Raw genomic sequence first — 24,318 nt, forward strand, 5'->3', positions numbered from 1 at the left:
GTATTGAGCCTGATATGAGTGGGAAAGCACGGGGTACAAATGTAACAAAAATAAAATTATATTGCTATTTTTAGTAAAATTCCAAAAAAGGGAAACCGCAGTGTGATACACTTACGCCAAGCCCCCTCCCTGCCCATCTTTAAGTCTTTGCTTAAAGCCCACCTCTTCAATGCTGCTTTCGGCACCTAACTCTTACCTTTCAGGAAATCCAGACTGCCCCAGTTTGACTGCCCCTATCGAACTGACTGTTCACTTGTCCTTTAGATTGTAAGCTCTTTGAGCAGGGACTGTCCTTTTATGTTAAATTGTACAGCGCTGCGTAACCCTAGTAGCGCTTTAGAAATGTTAAGTAGTAGTAGTACATTCGTCCATGCCTTCCTCCTCTACTTCCATGATCTTACACCAATGAGCATCCCAGGAAAATGTTCCAGTATTATCACCATTAGAAATCTGTCTATTTCAATACATTTCCTCCAGCTATAACAAACACCCTACCAGGCAAACTTCTCCATAAAGTTATGTAAATACAAAATGCACACTGTTTACATACTTACCCTTTATTCCAGATGATTTATGATGGGCTTACATCCAAGTGTTCTTCCTTTTACTAAACAAGCTCTCATCTTTAGCCATTTAATGTAAATATCTTTATGTATGCATTTAAAATAATAAGTATTTTTGGACAAATTAGAAAGATTATAAAATGTGACAAAGCTGAATGTTTTCATAATGGCATTTCTTTTACTTGGAAAATGCAATTTTTATGGGAACAGCCTAACGTAAAAAAAAAGTCATTTAATCTTCACTTACATATTATATTAAATGGTCTAATGATGAGAGCTGCTTAGTGAGAAGAATGGTTCTTAAAAGGTAATCAAATACAGAAATATATATTGTTTATCGTTTATTTATTTTCTATACCGTTACTTAATTGCATACACAAACCAGAACGGTTTACATTCTTTAAAAATACACAAAACTTTAAAATAACCTACAGGAACTCCATTTCTTTGATAGGAAAGCACGGCAAACCAAAAGCATCCATTCTGAGAATTAAAAAAAAACAATAAAACAATCCATTCATAACAGATTTATATGAACAAACATATGGTTTTATCTGCATATACATTCTGCCCCTGTTTCCCTTTTTCATCCCAGATCACTTTCAAACGTATTTTGGAATAGGTATGTTTTAGAAGTTTACGAAACTTAACATACAACTCTTCTAATCTGATCATTTTTGGAAGGCAGTTCCAGAGAGCAGGAGCTACATAGAAAAAAGCTGAATGTCTAGTAGATTCCCATCTAGCCTTTTTTGGTGATGGAATTATTAACTTATCATTTAATGATCGAAGTGTTCGTATAGGTGTATAGGGTAGAATGACATTCGCTAAATAGTTTATTTGGTGGGGGAGGGGTTGCAGTGGGGACCAGAATAGTATAAGTGAGAATTTAAGAGGAGGGGCTGTCAACAAAACACGTTCTGTCTGGTTCCTAAAATATGCGATAAAACATTAATATACAAAAAACATGTCAGGATACTGAGAAAGCTGTTGCTGATTTGGGTAAGAAACATGAGTACTGTGCTCGAACCCATTACACAAATGCATAAGTAATATAGTTATATTATTTCAAGGAATAATGCGGTACTTCAGGACATAATAGCCTATGCATTAAAATGCATTCTAAAACAGCTATTAATGGGTAAAGCATTGAGAGGTTTGGTATGCTTGCTAAAGTACTGCTGTTATAGTGATCATCCAGAACCAGGGTGCACACTGATTCAAAAAGTATAGTGCAGGGATATCCATCCTCGGCCCTCACTCAGTCGAGTTTTCAGGATTTTCTCGATAAATATGCATGAGATCTATTTGCATATGGTGGAGACAGTGAATGCAAATAGATATCATGCATATTTATTGGAGAAATCCTGAAAACCCAATTAGACACCCTTGCCCTTGGGTGACCCAACCATGACAAGAAATGCTTCCCCATGGAAATCACTGTAGGGGAGTCTTGCTGGGCAGCATTCTTGGAAGGAACATTATAGAGGAGGATCTGCTTTGAAGGTCCCTCATTGCAGAACTTTGTGTGTGTGGGGAGGGGGTCCTCTATGGGCCAAGAGATCTTACAGGGAGAATATAACATAGTAACATAGTAGATGACAGCAGAAAAAGGCCTGCACGGTCCATCCAGTCTGCCCAACAAGATAAACTCATACGTGCTACTTTTTGTGTATACCTGACCTTGATTTGTGTCTGCCATTTTCAGGTCACAGACCGTAGAAGTCTGCCCAGCACTAGCCCCGCCTCCCAACCACCAGCCCCGCCTCCCAATCTCGGCTAAGCTTCTGAGGATCCATTCCTTCTGAACAGGATTCCTTTATGTTTATCCCACACATGTTTGAATTCCGTTACCGTTTTCATCTCTACCACCACCCGCGGGAGGGCATTCCAAGTATCTACCACTCTCTCCATGAAGAAATACTTCCTGACATTTTTCTTGAGTCTGCCCCCCTTCAAACTCATTTCATGTCCTCTAGTTCTACCGCCTTCCCATCTCCAGAAAAGGTTCGTTTGCGGATTAATACCTTTCAAATAAGGTGAGTTACATTCAGGTACACTGGATATCTATCTGTCCCAGGAGGGCTCATGGGTGTGTCATGGCTTACAGTCCTGACAAGTGTGAAAATGATGAGGCTATTGTGAGGATGAAGCTCCCACCTCAGGCTCCCAGATCCCTCTTTCACTCAGGGTGAGCTGGTTCTCAATATGCTGATTTATGCAAATTAATCTACCACCCTTTTCTGCTCAGGGTGACCTGCTTCTCAAAAAGCAAACATAGTCAGATCTCACCAATCAGGCTATTTTCATATACATCTTTATTCCAGCCCCTGGGGCACACTTCTTTCAGCTTAAAACACTTTCATAAGCTTAAACAGTTCTTCCAGCTTAACCATTTCATTTCTTCCTACTCAGTACAATCGTCCTTTAACATTTCTTCTTGCACAGTTCAACATTCATAGATTTCTTCCCCCTGAGCCCTCTCACACAGGCCTTTGGGCTCAGTACTAACTCAGTCCCCGGACACACAGTCTTTTCCCCTGGGACACACAGTACCTCTTCACTGTTCTGAACACACAGTCTTTTCAGCTGGGACACACAGCTCTTCAGAACACACAGTTCTACTACCTGGTTATCTAGGGCCTTCTTACCCCAGCCAGCTTCCTTGCTTTGCACACAGTTCACCACCAGCCTAAAGGGCTCAGCCAGTACTTCACATGGGGATCTCCAGCTCCAGCTCCCAGCCCCAGCTACCAGCTCCCCTTCCGCAGCTAGCTCTGCTCTTTTTCTCCTCACCACCCAGGTGGGGTATTAAGTAGTTAATGGCCAAACAGGACCCAGCCCATAACCTGTTGCACCTGTTTCCACCTCCAGCTATACCTCCCCTTTCTGGCTCCCATTAGAGACTCACCCAGCCCTTCTCCCTGGACATTTTAGGGGTACAGCGCCCTCTAGGGGCCTAACCAGAGCAGGATAGCCTCTTCCTTATCACATACCCCCACCCTTAAGATAATTGCTGCTCAACCTCAGCAACTCTAAGCCTCTTCCACTGAGGAGCAGCAATTCTTCCATGAGGGCATACACTTTTCCAGGCTCATCCCTATTCTATCCCCTGGGCCTCACCAACCCCGCCCATCTAGGCTCCTCCAGCCCTCCCTCCTTTAGCACATCCCATGGCCCCGGGCCCTTCCCATTTACCAGGCCCGAGGGGTTCCCACTGCAGCGGGCCCTATCTGACCCTCTTCTCCTGCAGCCCCCTCCCACCTCTTGGGCGCCCGCCACTACCATGAGCCCTCCGAGAGAGGGGTCACCTAGCCCACCCCAGGTCCCTTATCTTTCTCTTAGCACCCCACATGGCCCGGGCCCTACCCTTTACCTCCTGGGCACCCGACACTACCATGCTCCCTCCGAGAAAGGGGTCACCTGGCGACGGTATTGGGACTTGTTTTCTCAGACCCTTATCCCCTGCAAGTCCCCAAAACCTGGTTCTTAATGTCCAGCTTTAATAGATCCTCTTCAGCGGTAATAGACTCAGGTGAGTTCTCTGGCCTTCTACTCTCCAGCTTGAACTTTTCTCCAGCTTCTCCAGCCTCCATCCTTCCTGGCCGTCCGATGGGGTGCAGCCTGCAATCACACAAAACAAAATCCAAGTGTGGCCTGTTTACTCTCCTGGCCCCCTCACTTGTGCCGCACCTCCCTGTGTGTCCGCCTCCCCTCCCAGGGAGGGTCTTGTGGCCTCCTCCATCCCCTACAGCCACTCCCAAGCCTCCAGTTCTCACTCACGTATCTATTCTTACCTCCCCCCTAGATACCCTTTACCTGGGGTAGGTGAGCAAAGTGCTTTTGCTAGTGTTGGCCCCCTCGACGGGCTTCTGGAACCAACGCCTCTGGAAACTCCAGGTACACCTCCATCTCACGCCGACCCCTCATCTGGTCTGATCTGGAATCTACCTGTTCCCACGTGGATGTTCAGTGCAGATCCCACTTCTGACACCATTTGTGAAAATGATGAGGCTATTGTGAGGATGAAGCTCCCACCTCAGGCTCCCAGATCCCTCTTTCACTCAGGGTGAGCTGGTTCTCAATATGCTGATTTATGCAAATTAATCTACCACCCTTTTCTGCTCAGGGTGACCTGCTTCTCAAAAAGCAAACATAGTCAGATCTCACCAATCAGGCTATTTTCATATACATCTTTATTCCAGCCCCTGGGGCACACTTCTTTCAGCTTAAAACACTTTCATAAGCTTAAACAGTTCTTCCAGCTTAACCATTTCATTTCTTCCTACTCAGTACAATCGTCCTTTAACATTTCTTCTTGCACAGTTCAACATTCATAGATTTCTTCCCCCTGAGCCCTCTCACACAGGCCTTTGGGCTCAGTACTAACTCAGTCCCCGGACACACAGTCTTTTCCCCTGGGACACACAGTACCTCTTCACTGTTCTGAACACACAGTCTTTTCAGCTGGGACACACAGCTCTTCAGAACACACAGTTCTACTACCTGGTTATCTAGGGCCTTCTTACCCCAGCCAGCTTCCTTGCTTTGCACACAGTTCACCACCAGCCTAAAGGGCTCAGCCAGTACTTCACATGGGGATCTCCAGCTCCAGCTCCCAGCCCCAGCTACCAGCTCCCCTTCCGCAGCTAGCTCTGCTCTTTTTCTCCTCACCACCCAGGTGGGGTATTAAGTAGTTAATGGCCAAACAGGACCCAGCCCATAACCTGTTGCACCTGTTTCCACCTCCAGCTATACCTCCCCTTTCTGGCTCCCATTAGAGACTCACCCAGCCCTTCTCCCTGGACATTTTAGGGGTACAGCGCCCTCTAGGGGCCTAACCAGAGCAGGATAGCCTCTTCCTTATCACACAAGGAATGGGGCTAGCCTTATGATGTGATCTTGCTGTCGTTATGAATCGAAACACAGCCTTACAGGGGATGTTGGACTGCCTTCAGGGGGGGTTGCAAATATGAGGGTATGATCTCAATGAAATATTAAATATCTTCATACCAGTCCTGTTGGCATACTCACATGTAACACCCAGTCCAAGTAAGTGTTAAAAGTTTAGGGCTTAGACGTGAAATTTCTATCTGACATTGCTTCCTGTACATGCACTTACATGTTAATTTTAAATGTGTTCTAAGACAATTTAGCATCCAGACTTGAGCCAGTGTATGATATACTATTCCAAACGCATGTTGAATGGTCTTTGTGTGTTCATTGAACTTTAGTGTTTTGGCTCTATAATATAAGCTGGTTCCAGTGTGTTTTATGAACAAAGATATCTAGGGCACCTGTTGATTGACCTTGAGTCTTAAAGGAGAAAAATGTTTCCTTCAGGGGCAGTGTCTCCAGATGAGTTAGTTTTGCACATACCATGACAGTAATGAACCTCAACTCCTATGCTGAGTATGCGCTCGGTCTCTCAAATGTATTGCCATAGTACTTGTATAGTGCCAAGGAGAGCTTCCTTCTGGAGTTCGTATGATGTTACATGTCTAGGTGATTTATCCAGGTGTGCTTGGAAATTCTTCTTAATGAGGTCTTTGGCACCCAAAATGATGGGAAATATTTCTGTATCCTTCTGCCACATTTTCTTGGTCTCAGACTACATTTGTTGGTGCTTGAAGATCTTTTGTCTCTCTCCACACGGTTCACAGAGTAGACTCTTGGGAGTGACACCTCTATGATCAATTTCCATCCTAGTATTTTTCTATGTCCAGTAATGACCAATTAGAAATTTTATTATTGACTAGTAAAAAAGGCCCGTTTCTGCCTGTGATGAAACGGGCGCTAGCGGGCACGGGACTCCCTTCCCCTCCCCTTACGCTAGTCTCCCTGGTGGTCTAGAGGTACCTGTTCGGTCGCCCTCTTTCCTGCCCGTAGCGGTGCTGCTAGCTGCCCTGCTGCATCGTGTGGGAGTCCGGCTCTCAGCGTTTCAAAATGGCCGCCGAGAGTTGAAGTCTCGTGAGGCAGCTTCAACTCTCGGCGGCCATTTTTAAACGCCGAGAGCCAGACTCACACACGATGCAGCCGGGCAGCTAGCAGCAGCGCTCCGGGCAGGAAAGCGGGGGCTGTTTCATTCCTGCCCGAGCGAACAGGTACCGCTAGACCACCAGGGATAGTGGCGTAAGGGGAGGGGAGGTGACAGGGGGGAGAGAAGGTGATGAGGGGAAGAGGGGGCGACCGGGGCGGGGCGGTACCTTTAAAGGGGCGGGGCGTTGGGGCGGGGTGATGGGCACGTCCTCGGCGGCTGCGATTTGTTCATTTGCCTTGTTGTGTACGTGTTCCACCCTCGACGTCATCACGTGTGACGCGAGGGCGGGGCATGAAGACATGGTGAGTGTTGTGGCTTCACCACCATGAACTTACGAACCGGTGTCTGAGTGCCTGCAGTGACGTCAGTGTCCTCAGAACGTTGAGGGTGCGTTTTATTATAGTGGATGGTCTTTGTCCCAATAGCAGGGATCAGTATTTTCCTACCAAGACTGCTGGAAAAAGTAGAAAAGGTGGCAAAGATCACTATCCATTGCATTGTCCCCAAATCATTGCTTCTTTTATTTGAAGCCAAATCTATTAGTTATATTAACCAAATGGCAGAAAAAGTAGTGGAACTAGGAAAAGTGTTCCAAACAAACTATCTAACAACCAAGGCTAAGTGCTTTGTTTTGATTGCCTGTTCTTCCTAGTTAAAATTTTCTAATAAAATTTTTCAGTTTAGTTGTATTATATGAGAAGACTAGATGATTGATGATTGTGGACTTATTTTTTTATTTTATTTTTGTTACATTTGTACCCCGCGCTTTCCCACTCATTGGCAGGCTCAATGCGGCTTACGTGGAGCAATGGAGGGTTAAGTGACTTGCCCAGAGTCCCACTAGCAACATTCCATGTAGAAGTCGGCCCTTGCAGATCACCAATGTGGCCGCGCAGGCTTCTACATGGAATGTTGCTAGTGGAATAGCTTGTACACACAAACCAGGACTTATAGCCACCAACTTCAAGAGAGTGCTATAAAACAGTTCACACCAGTATAATATTATAGAAATGTTTTTTATGTGTATAGAGTACCCTCAGATATTCACCACTATTACTGCAGTCAATAATGCTGCTACAAAGTGGCATAGCATTTCTTTCATCAGGTAACTCTAACAAATTTTTTAGGGAGAGCAACATATGCTCATTTTATATGCTTCCCAATCACCTCAGTGCTATAAAATCACTTATTACTTTTAAAATTGTATATACTAGGTGAAAACTGTGCACTTATCTCTTAAGTTCTTGCCTTCCAGGCAGAACTATCTTGCCTTGCTGAAACATTCGTCAGTTGCCTTCCCCTGAAACATTTCTATAATATTATACTGGTGTGAACTGTTTTATAGCACTCTCTTGAAGTTGGTGGCTATAAGTTCTGGTTTGTGTGTACAAGTTATTGAATGTTACCAGAGACATTGATATTGTGGATTCGTTTTCTGCTAGTGGAATAGCAACATTCCATGTAGAATCTCCAATAGTAGCAACAGAATCTCAGTAGTAGCAACATTCCATGTAGAATCTCCAATAGTAGCAACATTCCATGTAGAATCTCCAATAGTATCTATTTTATTTTTGTTACATTTGTACCCTGCACTTTCCCACTCATGGCAGGCTCAATGCGGCTTACATGGGGCAATGGAGGGTTAAGTGACTTGCCCAGAGTCCCACTAGCAACATTCCATGTAGAAGTCGGCCCTTGCAGATCACCAATGTGGCCGCGCAGGCTTCTGCAGGACGTCAGACTCACAGAAACAGAAGCCTGCGCAGCCTTCTACATGGAATGTTGCTAGTGGAATAGCAACATTCCATGTAGAATCTCCAATAGTAGCACCATTCCATGTAGAATCTCCAATAGTATCTATTTTATTTTTGTTACATTTGTACCCCGTGCTTTCCCACTCATGGCAGGCTCAATGCGGCTTACATGGGGCAATGAAGGGTTAAGTGACTTGCCCAGAGTCATGATTATGGTTGAGATCTGAAATGGGATGGCTCATAAGAGGCCTAATAACCTACAATAAAGTCCTTAAGTATGAAACTGGTTTTCCTCTCATTTAAGTTTAAAATAAACATTATTTCCTTGGTTGTTAGATAGTTTGTTTTGGAATACTTTTCCTAGTTCCACTACTTTTTGCTATTTGGATATTCCTTGCTAGTAATGGTGAATACCCCATTGTTGGTATATTGGGTCGCAAAAAAAATTAGCTATTAGGAATCCTGCTGTTGTAATCTTCACTTGTAGGTGGTGGTAAAGCTTCCTTTCAGTAGTCATGCATGTGGAAAGAAATGCAACATCTGGCCAGCAAAAAGAAAAAGAGAGAGAGATTATGCTGAATCAAATTTAGCACAGCTTTCTAACCTTTATCGCAGTTAATATTGCTTGCCATATTTGTGAAAAAGTACCATCTCACAGACTCTTAAAGAGCTGTACAGTGCTCAGGCTAAGACTTCCACATGTAGTACCTTCAAAAGTAAATTGTTGTCTCAAATATATTTGTTACAGTTAAAGCATGTGTTGGCATGACCACCTGGTTTGAGATTGAGGGTTGCCTCCTCACTTAGATCATCTCAAAGATCCAAATGGAATCCTGGCTTGTGCCCATTTCATGTTTGGATTTGTAGTTCTCATTTTCCCGAGAAAAGTTGGATTGCATCTCCATGCTGATTTAGCTCCTCGGATTAACCTGGGTGTGGTGACCACATTGCTGAGGGAGCGTGCAAGTTGGTCCTGGCATTTTTAGCTTCTGTTGATAAAAATTCTAGGAATTGCTCAGTATTAAAAAGGTGTTAAGCAGTCAGGACTGCTCCTTATGATTTTGAGACAGTTGGCCACCCTGACTTATGTCCATATCAAAATAATGGAATAAGTTATTATCGGACATCTTGCCTTCAACATGATGAGAGCTGAAATGAGGGTGCTGGAGTATGTCTCTGTATGACCCTGTACATTTGAAAGCACTCAGAATAAATTATATTAAACAGTAAACATGATTGGGGTAGATTTATCAGATTCTTGCTCCAAATACACCAGTAAAAATCTCCCTGGTATCTTCAGTGGACAAATTGCTGAGGGCAAAACAGGAGCTAATTTCTGGCAATAAGGCAAAATTTCATTTCATTTAATAAGAAAGAGGAGAACAAGGAGCAGAATCAGCTCCTTCCTTTCCTGTGTCAGTCTGCAGAATTAGCTCTTTCACCTTTTTTTAATCTGATTTTCATGTAATATTCCTTGTTGATGAATATTTCCCTTCATGTCAGGTCTTCGGATTTCACTTTCATCAACCTGTGCTCCAGTCTGCAAAGGGAAGGGGAAAGGGGAAGGAAGGAGTTCAGGGAACACAATACATGCCATTTTTTGTATAAAGCAAAGAATCCCAGTTTTCTTATTAGGTTAGAGGTCAGTTCTGAATAGCCTGCTGAGGAGATAAGGTAACTGAGTATTTTTATCTGTTTTTTTTTTTTTTTTGTAGCATTGATCTGGCTCAAAGTGCCACTGAATATCCAGCCAAATCAAACCACACAAACAAAGAAAGCCTTGGCACTGACTCAAGCAGTAGAGATCACCTTATACCTGTAGAAGAACCTTCTCAAAAGGTTCCTACACTTCATCACCTTACGAACTTGTCCTATCACTCTCTTTATACCACTGCCCTCTGTTTTTGTGTTTCCACACCCCTCCTCCCCAAGAGCAGTAGACTCCCTCCCTACCTCTTTACCCCCTCCCAAAGAGCAATAGGTCTCTTCCTTCATGACCCTCCCCTCCCCCCCGAAAAAAGCAATAAGCCACATCCCTACCCACCCCTAAAAAGCAATAGACCCCCTCCTGAAGCTCTCCTCACCCCTAATCCTTGTAGGATTCTTATGGTGGTCCAGCAAGTTCTTCAGGGCAGGACCAATCCTCAGTCACTTCTGCCATGTTGGCTACGGTCTCAAAATGACCGCTGTAACCTCTAGCAGCAGTCTCATGGGCCTATCATTCTTGGGAGGTGTTGTAAGCTTATGTGGATATCAGCTGGGACCTGCATAAATGTCTTATATGGGTCCCAGCTGAATATCAGCCAAGGACCCACAGAAGTCCTGGCATCCAGCATATGTTCAGTCAAACTCAAATATTCAATGCTTGGTGTCTAGACATGGCTCAGCATTGACTATCCAGGTCTAATTTTGCGGGCGACGGTCAGCGCTTTTAAAAGTTGAATATTGACTGGCAACTTGATATTCAGGTTCTGAAGTTAAGGACAATTAAATCATTTTTGGATGCCAAATTATTCTAGTCTGTCATTTTGGGGGGCTAGGAGGGCCACTGCTTTTATGTATTTTTGCGAGTAAAATATATCCATGTGGAATGTAACAGGAGGTCTGTGTTGCGTTTTTCTTGCAAAGATGCTATATCTGCATGGATTTGCTCGTAAAAGCAGCATTAAAGTAATTAACTTTTTAATGTCTTTTAGATGAAGCAACAGTGAAGAAAAAACCAGCCTCCAAGACACCACCAAAGGCAGGTAATTAGCTGCAATGTGAAACTCTTTGCTGCCTCTTTTTTTGTTTTTTTTGAAATTTTTCTTTTCCAATGGTGTCGGTAAGTATATAAAACTCAAACCTTCAGAGTAATGAATTCTATTATTTTTGTTGTTTCAGCTATTTACCTTTCTTTTACTGGACCAGCATAAAAGGGGATAGTGTAGACCTATAAGCACATCATCATCTTTGGATAGGTCATATGTTTAGGGTTACCATATTTTGTCCTCTGAAAAAGAGGACACATGTCCCGCCCTGCCCTTGCCCCACCCACACCCCGCCCCTTTCGCATATTCCCCTCCCCTGCCCCCCATCACCTCCCCTCCCCTTACTTACTATCTACTGCCCTGGTGGTCTAGTGAACTCTTCAGGGCAGGAAAGAGCCCCCTCTTTTCTGCCCGGAGCTCTGTCCTTGCCCTGCATCCTGTTGCTGTGACGGTCTCGGGATTCAAAATGGTCGCCGAGCGTTGAAGTCTTGCGAAACCGCTTCAACTCTCGGTGGTCATTTTGAATCCCGAGACTGTCACAGCAACAGAATGCAGGGCAAGGGCAGCGCTCAGGGCAGGAAAGAGGGGGCTCTTTCCTGCCCCCAGCAAAAACTAGCCATTTCCTGGGTTCTGAGGAGGAGAGAAAAGGTGACCAAGGACACTACTTAAATAGGGCTCCATATCCCAGCCCTATCCCTGTGGCGTGTCACAGCTGGGTAAAGTTTAAATATAGGTGTCCAACAACCATGGAAGCACGCTCTTTTTTTTTTTTTTTTTTCAGCAAGTTCAACCATTTGCTCGGAATGGACACCTGATTCACCGGCCCGTAATTTCATGGATTTCCCGAATCCTCGTACCATGGTCATGCCTCCTCCCTCACTGAGATGTACCAAACCCACACCCATTAGATACGAAAGGGTTGGCAAAAATAAAAAAAATAAGAGTGTGTCCCCTTTAAAAGGGGTTTTACCTGGGTGTGTGTGCTGAGGGTTAGAGCTAGGGAGAGGGTTCTAAAGTGACATCACTGGGAGAACAGCTGAGCAAGCTGGCCTGATTGCCTTGGCAACGGCTTGCTGGGCAGTTGGGAGATAGATTTGATGCTGAATAGATCTGTGTTGATGGTCTCTGGTCAGCTGTGAGGAAAAGTCTGTTTTAAAATGGATTAAGTGATTTTTAAGAACTGTTGGTGTGTTGAGAGTGTGACTTTAATTAATTAATTAATTTTAAAAGCCTCCCGCGTCTTTTAAGGCTTTTAGAGTTGTGGTTGAGAGCTGTATGGTAAAGGTGCTGTTTTAATAATAAAATAATTTAATTTATCAAACAATATTATTCAATTTGATAAGCTGGGGTGGCTTGTTCAGCTAATAATTTGTCACACTGAGTATTTATGAATAATGTGTCATCTGCTGTGCACATTTAATGCTGTCTTTCTAAAGTGGGTTCTGTGAGACACTATTAATTGGAAAACTTTTGCAGAACCTCAGAATAAATTACTTTGAAAAGAAAAAGTAATCAAATTGACTTTAAAATACAGTGGATTTAGAATAGCTGTGAGCTGTTCTGATTTGGGAGATTTTAAAAATCTCTGAATTTGTTTAACTATCTCAGTAGTTCTGTTAATGTAAAAAAATCTGAGAGCATTGTTGATGGGAGGGAGTAGAACAGGGATAATTAATTATATTTTTATTTACTTGGGAAGTTAGTTAGGGAAATAAGTTGAACAATCATATAGGGAAATGAGTTGGAAATTATAGCAAAAGAGGAATTGATTTGATGAATTAGACAGGGATAGGGTTTTGCCTTTTTGATTTTCTTCAAAGCATAGAGTAGTAGGTACTCAAGTTCCGGGTTCCTGCTCCCTGGCAGCATTGAACCAAGGTACTGGCAACATCAAAACAACAAGTGCACCAACGTTAAAGAAAGACCAAAGTTAACCCCATACAAGAAAGGTCTACAAAACAGCTAAGTACAAACACCTACAGTGGTTCAGAGACTAAAATCACTTACCTGAAGGTAGAGAAGTGTTTGCATATCCACGTGGAGGAGGTTTGATCTTTAAAGAGAAAAAATTGAGAAAAAGAATCAATTTCTTTATTAAGACTTTCTGTTTAAAGTAAATTTGAAGAATAGAGAACATAAACAACTGTATTACTTATCTGATTTGTTTAGTGAAAGATGTCAGTAGATGTGAGTCAATTTATTGAAGATGTACACATCTTCTGAAAGTGGAAAAACATGTTGCAGGTTATAAATGTTTTACTGTTTGTTCTGAAGGGAAAACAAATCTTTTACATTTGATATTTTAATACAATTGAACAGCTGTTTTATTAATGAAATTATTACAATTATATATTGAATTTTTAAAGAAACACTTTGCACAATAAATTATGTTAATTTCAAGTCTAGTGTGCAATATTGTCATCGTTGGTAAAATTTGAACCATCACCAAGGGAAATTCATTTATTAACATCTTGAATTGCACACCATACCAAATATAGAATTTCCTTATTTTTCTCTGTGTTTCCTCAATTGGTGAGTGTTGAGTGTGGGGCCTTTACACCGTGATTACATACTCTTACCATCTGCTCTAAACCTCACCCATAGGGGATCTACAAATGGCGTCACGGACACAGGATATCTGAACATTCTAATTCAGAATGTTCTATTTCTGAACATTCTGATTTTGAATATTTTATTGTTGAACATTATAATTCAAGTTTTTTCTTAGAGGGAGCAAAAGGTCATATTTGCCCTTGTTCCTGGAGGGTGGTGGTGCTTTTTGAAAATTAATAAGTGTGTGAAACCCTGTTTTCCTTGGGAGATTGTTGTGAGCCAGGACCATGGAAGACTGGAGATCTGAGATGGAGAGCCTGCGCCAACGGTTGGGAGAGCAAGAGAGACTGACTCGAGAACAGGCAGAGGTAATCCGAACATTTCGGGGAGGTCATGGGGATGCTAGTACTTCACGTCCGGAGGAAAGTATGCGGTACCCTGCTTTGTACATACCTCGAGACAAGCGAATTTTGGATTTTTCGGGACAGCCTCTGAAAGTGGGGGAACCAACCGTGGAAGAGTGGATAAAGATGACCAAATCAGCTTTGAAAATTTTGAGAGTGCCACCCGAAGACCAGTGGGAAGTGGTCCAAGATCACTTAAAAGGAGCAGCAAGTGATGTTATGAAGTTGTACACCGGAGACCAGAGGCATGTGGAGGATATGTTTCAAAGATTGTTGAAGGAATTTGGAGACCGAGCGCCCTTGAATTTAAGGAAGCATGAGTTTTATGGTAGGAAACAGCTACCCGGGGAGTCGGTGCGCGCCTTTGGCTGTGACCTGTTTGAACGGATGAACAGAATTTTGGCCCGGAAGCCACAGGCAATCCTGGATGTGGAGGAGGCCCTCAAAGATCAGTTAATTATGGGATTAAAAAGCGACAGTCTGCATCGGGAGATGAAGAGAAAGAACAAAGAAAATCCAGGATTCACTTTCCAAGAACTACTTGCAGCTGCTATTGAGGGAGCTGAGGAGGAAGAGAGAATTTTTGGGGATGGAGATCGGGATAGGCTGCGAATGTTGCCAAGAAGAAATGAGGGGTTGGTGAGAGCCACTGCAGTGGAAGCAGATCAGACACTGTTGGCTATTCAACAGCTGACTCAGGCAGTTGATAAGATGGGTAGGAGTTTAAGCCTACAGCAACAGGAATTATTTAATGTGATACGGGATAGAGAGGAAGATACCAGGCGAGAATCTTCGAGGTGGAGAAGAAACGATAATCGCCAGAGTGGGAACTATGGACCTTCGGATTGGAGAGGATCCCGAAGAAATAACAGAGAAGACATAATTTGCTTCAAGTGTCACGAGCCGGGACATATTAGCCGGTTTTGTCAAAATGAGAGAGTAGTGGAAAATAAAAAAGGAAAAGTGACAAAAAATCAGGAAGATGTCGAAGAGACAAGTCGTACTGTAGTGCAGAAGGAAGAGAAAAAAATGGAGATGAGATCGGAGTCCCCGAGACCTTCCACTTCCAGAGGGGGAGTGAAAGTGGTGGTTATAGATGAAACATCCTCTATAGATGGATTAAAGGAAAATGCAGTGGGCCCTAAGCCCATAATGGAGGTATGGATCGGTGGGGTTCCAGTTCGCTGTCTAATTGACACCGGATCCGCGGTGACCACTTTAACAGCCACTTTCTTCTACCAGAACTTGGCAGAAGGGAAGCGGTTGAAGGATGCGGCCTGGATAACCTTGACTGCAGCGAATGGGTTAGAAATTCCCGTCGTTGGATGTCTGGAGGTGGATGTGGAGTGCTTTGGGCAGAGGATCCCACAAACGGGAATTTTCATCATTCGGGATGACCCTTGGGATGCGCAGTCCGGAGAGGAAAAGATACCCGGGATCATTGGAACCAATGTTTTGCAACATATTAAGGGTTGGCTGCAAGACACGACCTGCTTAAGCTCAAAAGGGGAAAAAAGGTTGAATGAAAAAAATGATGAAATGGGTAAACTAGTAGATGTAGATGTAATTAATCTGAAAGACTTTTTGGAATCTGAAAGAGATCATAAGGAGAAAATTCAGTTGACTTCTCCTCAGACATATACAGGTCTGGGAAGTATGCAGGAAAAGTACCAGCAATTAGAGAAAAGAAATACAGAATTAAATAAACAAGAAATTAAACTGGAGGATTTGCAGAATAAATTACAATCTGTTCAACACTCCCTTCAAGAGAAGAACAGAGAGGAGGAAATAAAGAAGGAAGGAATTGAACATTTGAGGAAGGAACTTGAAGATAGCTCTGCTCAAGTGAAAACTCTAACAATAGATCTGCAGAGGAAAGCTGAAGAGTATACAGATTTGAAGGAGAAACTGGCTGATGCCAAAAAGCAAATTCAGCAAGTTGAAAAAGAGGTCTCCACAATACGGGAAGAGACAAAATTACTGACTAACAAAGTTAATGAATATGAGAAAAGCAAAGAATGGATGTCTCAGGAACTTGATATTAGGCAGCGAACAATTCAGCAACTTAAAAGGGAACAACTGGCTAATGAGAAAGTAGAAGAAGTTTCAAAGCTATACCATGACGCATGTGAAGGCCTACATGAAAAAGGAAAGAAAGTTGAAGACAAGCGGTTGACACTAATAGAACAGGAACATTGGCCTAGTTCACTCAACACCCATTATTTAAAATGGGATAAAGCATGTCAAATAGCTCCGCAATCCATGGCCAAAAATGGAGAGATGAGGAAAAAATATTATGACAGGCGGGCGGCAGGCTCTCAGCTACGGTTGGGTGACAGAGTCCTGTTGAAGGTTGGGAGGTACTCAGGAAGACATGAGATCCAAAATGATTGGGAAGATGCAATTTATGAAGTAATACAATTGGATGGAAATGTGGTTGGGATCAAAAATGAGCACAATACTAATGTCAAAAGGGTGCACAGGGATCAGCTAAAGAAAATGCCTCTGCCTATTGAAAGTTTTTCGGAGGAATCGGATTTGGTTTGTGAAGAAGAAGGTGTGGATGAGATAAAGGAACAGCCCGATTGTATCTACTTGCTGGTGGAAGAACAAGAAAATCCAGTCCTAGATCCTGACATCAGAGAAGTATCTGTTGAAGGAGTTCCTGGTCCTGAAGATCGACAAGCGGTTTCTGGCTCGCGTCGATTTCTTAGGGAAAACAGGGGAGTACCACCACAATACTTAAGGGAAAATTTTTATTTATATTAACTCACCATGAAGTTGTGTGATATAATATGTTATTGTAGATAGAGACAAATGTCGGGACGACATTTATGTTGGGGCGGAGATGTGTAAAGGGTTGGAAAAAAATAAAAAAAATAAGAGTGTGTCCCCTTTAAAAGGGGTTTTACCTGGGTGTGTGTGCTGAGGGTTAGAGCTAGGGAGAGGGTTCTAAAGTGACATCACTGGGAGAACAGCTGAGCAAGCTGGCCTGATTGCCTTGGCAACGGCTTGCTGGGCAGTTGGGAGATAGATTTGATGCTGAATAGATCTGTGTTGATGGTCTCTGGTCAGCTGTGAGGAAAAGTCTGTTTTAAAATGGATTAAGTGATTTTTAAGAACTGTTGGTGTGTTGAGAGTGTGACTTTAATTAATTAATTAATTTTAAAAGCCTCCCGCGTCTTTTAAGGCTTTTAGAGTTGTGGTTGAGAGCTGTATGGTAAAGGTGCTGTTTTAATAATAAAATAATTTAATTTATCAAACAATATTATTCAATTTGATAAGCTGGGGTGGCTTGTTCAGCTAATAATTTGTCACACTGAGTATTTATGAATAATGTGTCATCTGCTGTGCACATTTAATGCTGTCTTTCTAAAGTGGGTTCTGTGAGACACTATTAATTGGAAAACTTTTGCAGAACCTCAGAATAAATTACTTTGAAAAGAAAAAGTAATCAAATTGACTTTAAAATACAGTGGATTTAGAATAGCTGTGAGCTGTTCTGATTTGGGAGATTTTAAAAATCTCTGAATTTGTTTAACTATCTCAGTAGTTCTGTTAATGTAAAAAAATCTGAGAGCATTGTTGATGGGAGGGAGTAGAACAGGGATAATTAATTATATTTTTATTTACTTGGGAAGTTAGTTAGGGAAATAAGTTGAACAATCATATAGGGAAATGAGTTGGAAATTATAGCAAAAGAGGAATTGATTTGATGAATTAGACAGGGATAGGGTTTTGCCTTTTTGATTTTCTTCAAAGCATAGAGTAGTAGGTACTCAAGTTCCGGGTTCCTGCTCCCTGGCAGCATTGAACCAAGGTACTGGCAACATCAAAACAACAAGTGCACCAACGTTAAAGAAAGACCAAAGTTAACCCCATACAAGAAAGGTCTACAAAACAGCTAAGTACAAACACCTACAGTGGTTCAGAGACTAAAAATACTTACCTGAAGGTAGAGAAGTGTTTGCATATCCACGTGGAGGAGGTTTGATCTTTAAAGAGAAAAAATTGAGAAAAAGAATCAATTTCTTTATTAAGACTTTCTGTTTAAAGTAAATTTGAAGAATAGAGAACATAAACAACTGTATTACTTATCTGATTTGTTTAGTGAAAGATGTCAGTAGATGTGAGTCAATTTATTGAAGATGTACACATCTTCTGAAAGTGGAAAAACATGTTGCAGGTTATAAATGTTTTACTGTTTGTTCTGAAGGGAAAACAAATCTTTTACATTTGATATTTTAATACAATTGAACAGCTGTTTTATTAATGAAATTATTACAATTATATATTGAATTTTTAAAGAAACACTTTGCACAATAAATTATGTTAATTTCAAGTCTAGTGTGCAATATTGTCATCGTTGGTAAAATTTGAACCATCACCAAGGGAAATTCATTTATTAACATCTTGAATTGCACACCATACCAAATATAGAATTTCCTTATTTTTCTCTGTGTTTCCTCAATTGGTGAGTGTTGAGTGTGGGGCCTTTACACCGTGATTACATACTCTTACCATCTGCTCTAAACCTCACCCATAGGGGATCTACACTATCTACTGCCCTGGTGGTCTAGTGAACTCTTCAGGGCAGGAAAGAGCCCCCTCTTTTCTGCCCGGAGCTCTGTCCTTGCCCTGCATCCTGTTGCTGTGACGGTCTCGGGATTCAAAATGGTCGCCGAGCGTTGAAGTCTTGCGAAACCGCTTCAACTCTCGGTGGTCATTTTGAATCCCGAGACTGTCACAGCAACAGAATGCAGGGCAAGGGCAGCGCTCAGGGCAGGAAAGAGGGGGCTCTTTCCTGCCCCGAAGAGGTCACTAGACCACCAGGGCAGTAGATAGTAAGTAAGGGAAGGGGCTGGGAGGCTAGGATAGGCCGCCCGCCCATTTGTCCAGAAATACGGACAAATGGGCAGACTGGCAAAACCCATCCGGACGCCCGGACATGTCCTCAAAAAGAGGACATGTCCGGGTAAATCCATACATATGGTAACCCTACATATGTTGGCACCATCACATGGAGCTACAGTCTAGTTTTCTCTTGGTCCAGTACAGATGTCTAAGGTCTGCAATGTGTTTCTGGTCATTTCATCACGGGGCCAATATAATTCCAAAGACAGATCCAAATGTAAGGCACTCTATATTGGAATATCACAGCAACACCATTTTGTTTTTTCTAGTTTTACCTCACGGCAGGAAACAGACTCTTCTGCAAGTTGGATAATTGCTTCATAAAGTATAGATTCTATCCTGTGAAGGGTAGTAGTACAGTGAGCTAAGCAACAATGTTCATGATTTATCCCTTAATAGGTATAACAACTCTCTTTTTTATCTGTTCTATCATTCCTCTACTACCTGTATTACTACAGCTTATCATGTCTATAGCGCTTGTAGATACATACAGCACTGTGCAAATACATAAAACTGAGACAATCTTTCTCCAAGGCTCTTACAACCTAGATGTGATGCACAAAAATACAATTTCTAGTAATCACTTAATCGTTACAGTTAAAACACGTCTAGACTTGGAAAGAGTTGGGGGACGGGGTTGAATATAATCTCTGAATTGAGTCTTTAAGTGGGGTTTGAATGTGATCAGAGAGGAAGCAAGACATACCAATTCAAGAAAGTTGTTCCAGGTACACAGTATCGCAAGATAAAAAGAGCAGAGACAGGATACGTAGAAATACAGGTCGACAAGCAAGATGTAAGTGATACTTCCATACTTACTATATCCTAAATGAGAGACATGAGTGGTTTCTGTGTAGGCACAGGGATGTGTAGCTCCAATTTTCATTCAATTCTAATCAAAATTGTCAACCTCATCACAGGGTGTTTGACAGGTGCATAGATTCAGTATTGCCCAAGAGCTGTGAACATTTACTGTCTGATATTCAAAACCATTTAATTGGCCAGGAATGGCACCTGGCCGGTTGGTTGGTGCTTAACCGACTATCCACCAGTATTCAGTGGGAGATAGCTGGCTGCCTCCCGCTGAATATTCCCAGTTAGCAGATAGTCAATCATCTCATGCAATATAATTGGCATATTCACTGATTTTCAGCGCATCTCCGGTTAAGTTTGGTGGCCAAATCTGGCCATGTCAATAACAGGTCTATCTCTGGCCGCTATGAACTAACTGTCCAGTGCTGAATAGCGACTTGGCCAAGGAAACAATTATTCAATACCAGTCACTGGAAACAGCCCGGCATTGAATATCCGGCATAACCTCTGACCGCGGGAGTTAGCTGGGCTAAATCCCGCGGTCTGAATATAAGCGTCTTAGAGTATGCTGCACAATTTGCACATTCTGCTTGGACAGACTGTTTTACGAGTAATTGATAGTGGAAAGTACTGGTTAGAGTATATAGCGATGAACTGAACGTCTCATTGCACTTTTTTTGGTTCAGGTTCAGTTTATTTGATATACCGCAAATATATTGAAAATCTACGCGATTTAAATTGATAAAACTACTTTTCTTGGCAGCAGCAATGCAGTTTACAAAGGAGTTTAAAAAATAAAAATACTCTACACATAACTGAATTTGATACAGTATAGAGTAGAATTAACATCAACTACATAGATAGACATCAGACTATAATGGCATTAGCTGGCACGTGATTAATACTACTACTACTACTACTATTTAGCATTTCTATAGCGCTACAAGGCGTACGCAGCGCTGCACAAACATAGAAGAAAGACAGTCCCTGCTCAAAGAGCTTACTAATAGACAAAAAATAAATAAAGTAAGCAAATCAAATCAATTAATGTGAACAGGAAGGAAGAGAGGAGGGTAGATGGAGGCGAGTGGTTACGAGTCAAAAGCAATGTTAAAGAGGTGGGCTTTCAGTCTAGATTTAAAGGTGGCCAAGGATGGGGCAAGACGTAGGGGCTCAGGAAGTTTATTCCAGGCGTAGGGTGCAGCGAGACAGAAGGCGCGAAGTCTGGAGTTGGCAGTAGTGGAGAAGGGAACAGATAAGAAGGATTTATCCATGGAAGGGGTGTAGGGAAGGACGAGTGTGGAGAGATACTGGGGAGCAGCAGAGTGAGTACATTTATAGGTTAGTAGAAGAAGTTTGAACAGGATGCGAAAACGGATAGGGAGCCAGTGAGGGGTCTTGAGGAGAGGGGTAGAAGGAATTAATAGGAGGAAGAGCTGGTACTATGCTCTAATGCTTGTGTATACAACCCAGGTCTTTAAATTGGTGTTAAAGTAGAGTGTCCAATTTACTTTTTATGTAGTGAAGAATAGAATTTCAGAGAAGCAGTGTCTGATAGCTAAAGCCAAGCTGGCGAGTGAATTCCAAGCATAGAATCAATACCCCCCAACTCCACCTTCCCTGGAACTAAAGAAGTAGTAGGAAGTGGTGAGAACATCCCAGGAACAGGAGAATCCAGAGTGCAAGCCCCCACCCCCCCCAAATTTGCCAGTGCAGTGACCATTAGGAATCAAACGGTAGTGGTGGTTGGTAATTCCGTTTTAGGGGATACTGAGGTGTCCATCTTCCGACTAGACATGATGTCCCTGGAGGTGTGCTGTCTGTCTGGTACCAAGATCCAAGATGTTATGGAGACTTTGCCAAGACTCATCAGGTGTGCTGCTCATTCATGTTGACACAAATGATATGGCTAGGTATCCCAGCAAACATATCAAAAGTGACTTCATGTCTCTGGGAGAGAGGGTGAAGCAGATAAGTGTGCCAGTGATGTTCTTGTCAAAGCAAAAAGGCTTGCATCCTGCAGATGAGTGCATGATTGCATGGATTGTGTCGGAGAGCGTTTCAGCTTCCTGAACCATAGGATTATTGATTTTCCAAGGGCTACTGAGCAGAGATGGTGCCTACCTATCAAAGAAGGAACAAATTGACTTTTGCAGCAGGCTGGCTAACCTACTGTAGAGGGCTTTAATCTAGGATCACTGAAGATGGCTGAACAAAGCCTCCAGGTGAGTACCTGTTCAACAAGGCATACCACAACGATCCATCCTAATTCTGGACAACGAAACTCAAGCCTGAACTGAATAAGACCCAACTCTCTAAACTCAACTACCAAAGCCTACTCTACCATGAATGAACTTTTCAACGAAATACCACACTATCTCTTATTCCTAACATGAACTCTTTATACTTGACTGCTTAATCTGCCATGTCAATCATGATCTTTAATGTAATACCACTTGGATCTCTCACTCCGGAATGGCGATCGCCATGACAGAACAATGTAAGCCACATTGAGCCTGCAAATAGGTGGGAAAATGTGGGATACAAAAGCAATAAATAAAAGTAAAAGCCCTCAACAAGATACAAAACAGGATGGAGTTGGTCCAGAGGGTGGCTACTAAAATGGTCAGTGGTCTTCGTCATAAAGTGTATCTGTGTTCTTTGGAAGAAAGACTGGAGAGGGGAGATATGATAGAGACATTTAAATACCTATGTGGCATAAATGCACAGGAGGCAAGTCTCTTTCAATTGAAAGGAAGCCAGCACTCTGCAGCTCCTCAGTACCTCTCCACTCTCATCTCTCCCTACATTCCTCCCAGGGAACTCCGTTCACTGGGTAAATCTCTCTTATCTGCACCCTTCTCCTCCACCGCTAACTCCAGACTCCGTTTCTTTTATCTTGCTGCACCATATGCCTGGAATAGACTTCCTGAGCTGGTACGTCAAGCTCCATCTCTGACCGTCTTCAAATCTAAGCTAAAAGCCCACCTTTTTGATGCTGCTTTTAACTCCTAACCCTTATTCACTTGTTCAGAACCCTTATTTTATCATCCTCACTTTAATATTCTCTTATCTCTTGTTTGTCCTCTGTCCTAATTAGATTGTAAGCTCTGTCGAGCAGGGACTGTCTCTTCATGTTCAAGTGTACAGCGCTGCGTATGTCTAGTAGTGCTATAGAAATGATAAGTAGTAGTAGTAGGAATGAAGGGGCATAGGATGAAGGTGAAAGGTGATAGACTCAGAAGTAACCTGAGGAAACACTTCTTCACGGAAAGGGTGTTGAATTCCTGGTGGAAGTTGGTGGAGATGAAAACAGTATCTAAATTCAAGAGAGCTTGAGACAAGTATATAGGATCTCTAAGGGAGTGATAGGGAGAGTAGATGGCATGGATGGGCAGACTAGATAGGCCATATGGTCTATATCTGCATATATTTTTCTATGTTTTGATATAAATAAAATATTAAATATCTCTATAGAAATGGGAAAAAAGGACACCATCTGGAAAGCTGTGTATGATAATGTCCTTAGTATGGGAAATAAAGTTCTGGCTCTGGAAGAGGCTGAATTGGATTTAGTGGTTGTCATGGAAATATGGGTCATGGAAAACCATGACTGGGATATAGTTATACCTGGCTATACTCTATTCAGGAAGGACATGGTAGCAGGAAATGGAGGCGGAGTGATGTTATATGATAAAGCTAATATTAAAGTGACAAAATTACAGGACTTGCAGGGTGAGGAGGAGGCACTGTGGGTTAATTTGGAAAGAAGGAATAGATCAACTATTTACATTGGTGTGTATACAAACTTCCTTCACTAACAGAAGTGAACAGAGATTGGACTGAAGATATTTACAATATAGCTATGAAAGGGAAAGTTCTATTAATAGATGACTACTAGGAATAGAACTATAATTGGTAAAGGTCCCAAACTCTGGAATAAATTGCCTAAGGATATTAGAAAGGTGCTCAAAACAATTCTGCTTTCTCAATATTTGAATGCTGCCTTAGTTTGATATTTTGATATTTAAGTGATGCTTTTATGTTTGCATTTTGTATTTCAATGGATTTTTGTTCCATTCTCCCCTTTGATATTGTAATCCATCCACCTTGAGCTCTTTTAGGTAAAGCAGTCTAGAAATGCCTGTATTACATTAGATTAGGATGTCCCTGTTTCAGTTGTTCTGCCCCCATTTGTTTAGAAGCAGGGAATTGAGTCATGCCCTTGAACTACAAATCCCTGCAATCCTGTTGTTCCCTCTAATAGGCTGTTTTAGAGCACATGTCCGGTTCCCTGTTTCTTATGGGACTCTTTCTATTGGATTGGCTTGCTTTGTCCTCTGTGCATGCTGGGTTAGTTGCCCCCCTCTTTCTCTCTCCATCAGGTCTGTTGAATTAGTCTGCAGCATAACTCCTCTGTGAACTGAAATTGCCTATGCTGTATTTTGCTGTATGCAGTGGCGTACCAAGGAGGGGGGGGTGGGGGCGGTCCGCCCCGGGTGCACGGCACTGGGGGGTGCCACGGCG

General features: G+C 42.5%; 1 protein-coding gene across 1 annotated transcript in view; it reads left to right on the plus strand.

Moving 5' to 3' along the window:
• Positions 1–24,318, plus strand: part of LOC115473714 (myosin light chain kinase, smooth muscle-like) — a 673,403-nt gene that overhangs the window by 498,145 nt on the left and 150,940 nt on the right. Inside the window, exon 20 of the mRNA XM_030208760.1 lies at positions 11,054–11,104. Coding sequence (XP_030064620.1) covers positions 11,054–11,104 — 51 coding nt within the window. The remainder of the gene's footprint in view (positions 1–11,053; positions 11,105–24,318) is intronic.

Source organism: Microcaecilia unicolor, chromosome 7 (assembly GCF_901765095.1).
Source record: "Microcaecilia unicolor chromosome 7, aMicUni1.1, whole genome shotgun sequence".
In the NCBI taxonomy this organism is placed as follows: domain Eukaryota; kingdom Metazoa; phylum Chordata; class Amphibia; order Gymnophiona; family Siphonopidae; genus Microcaecilia; species Microcaecilia unicolor.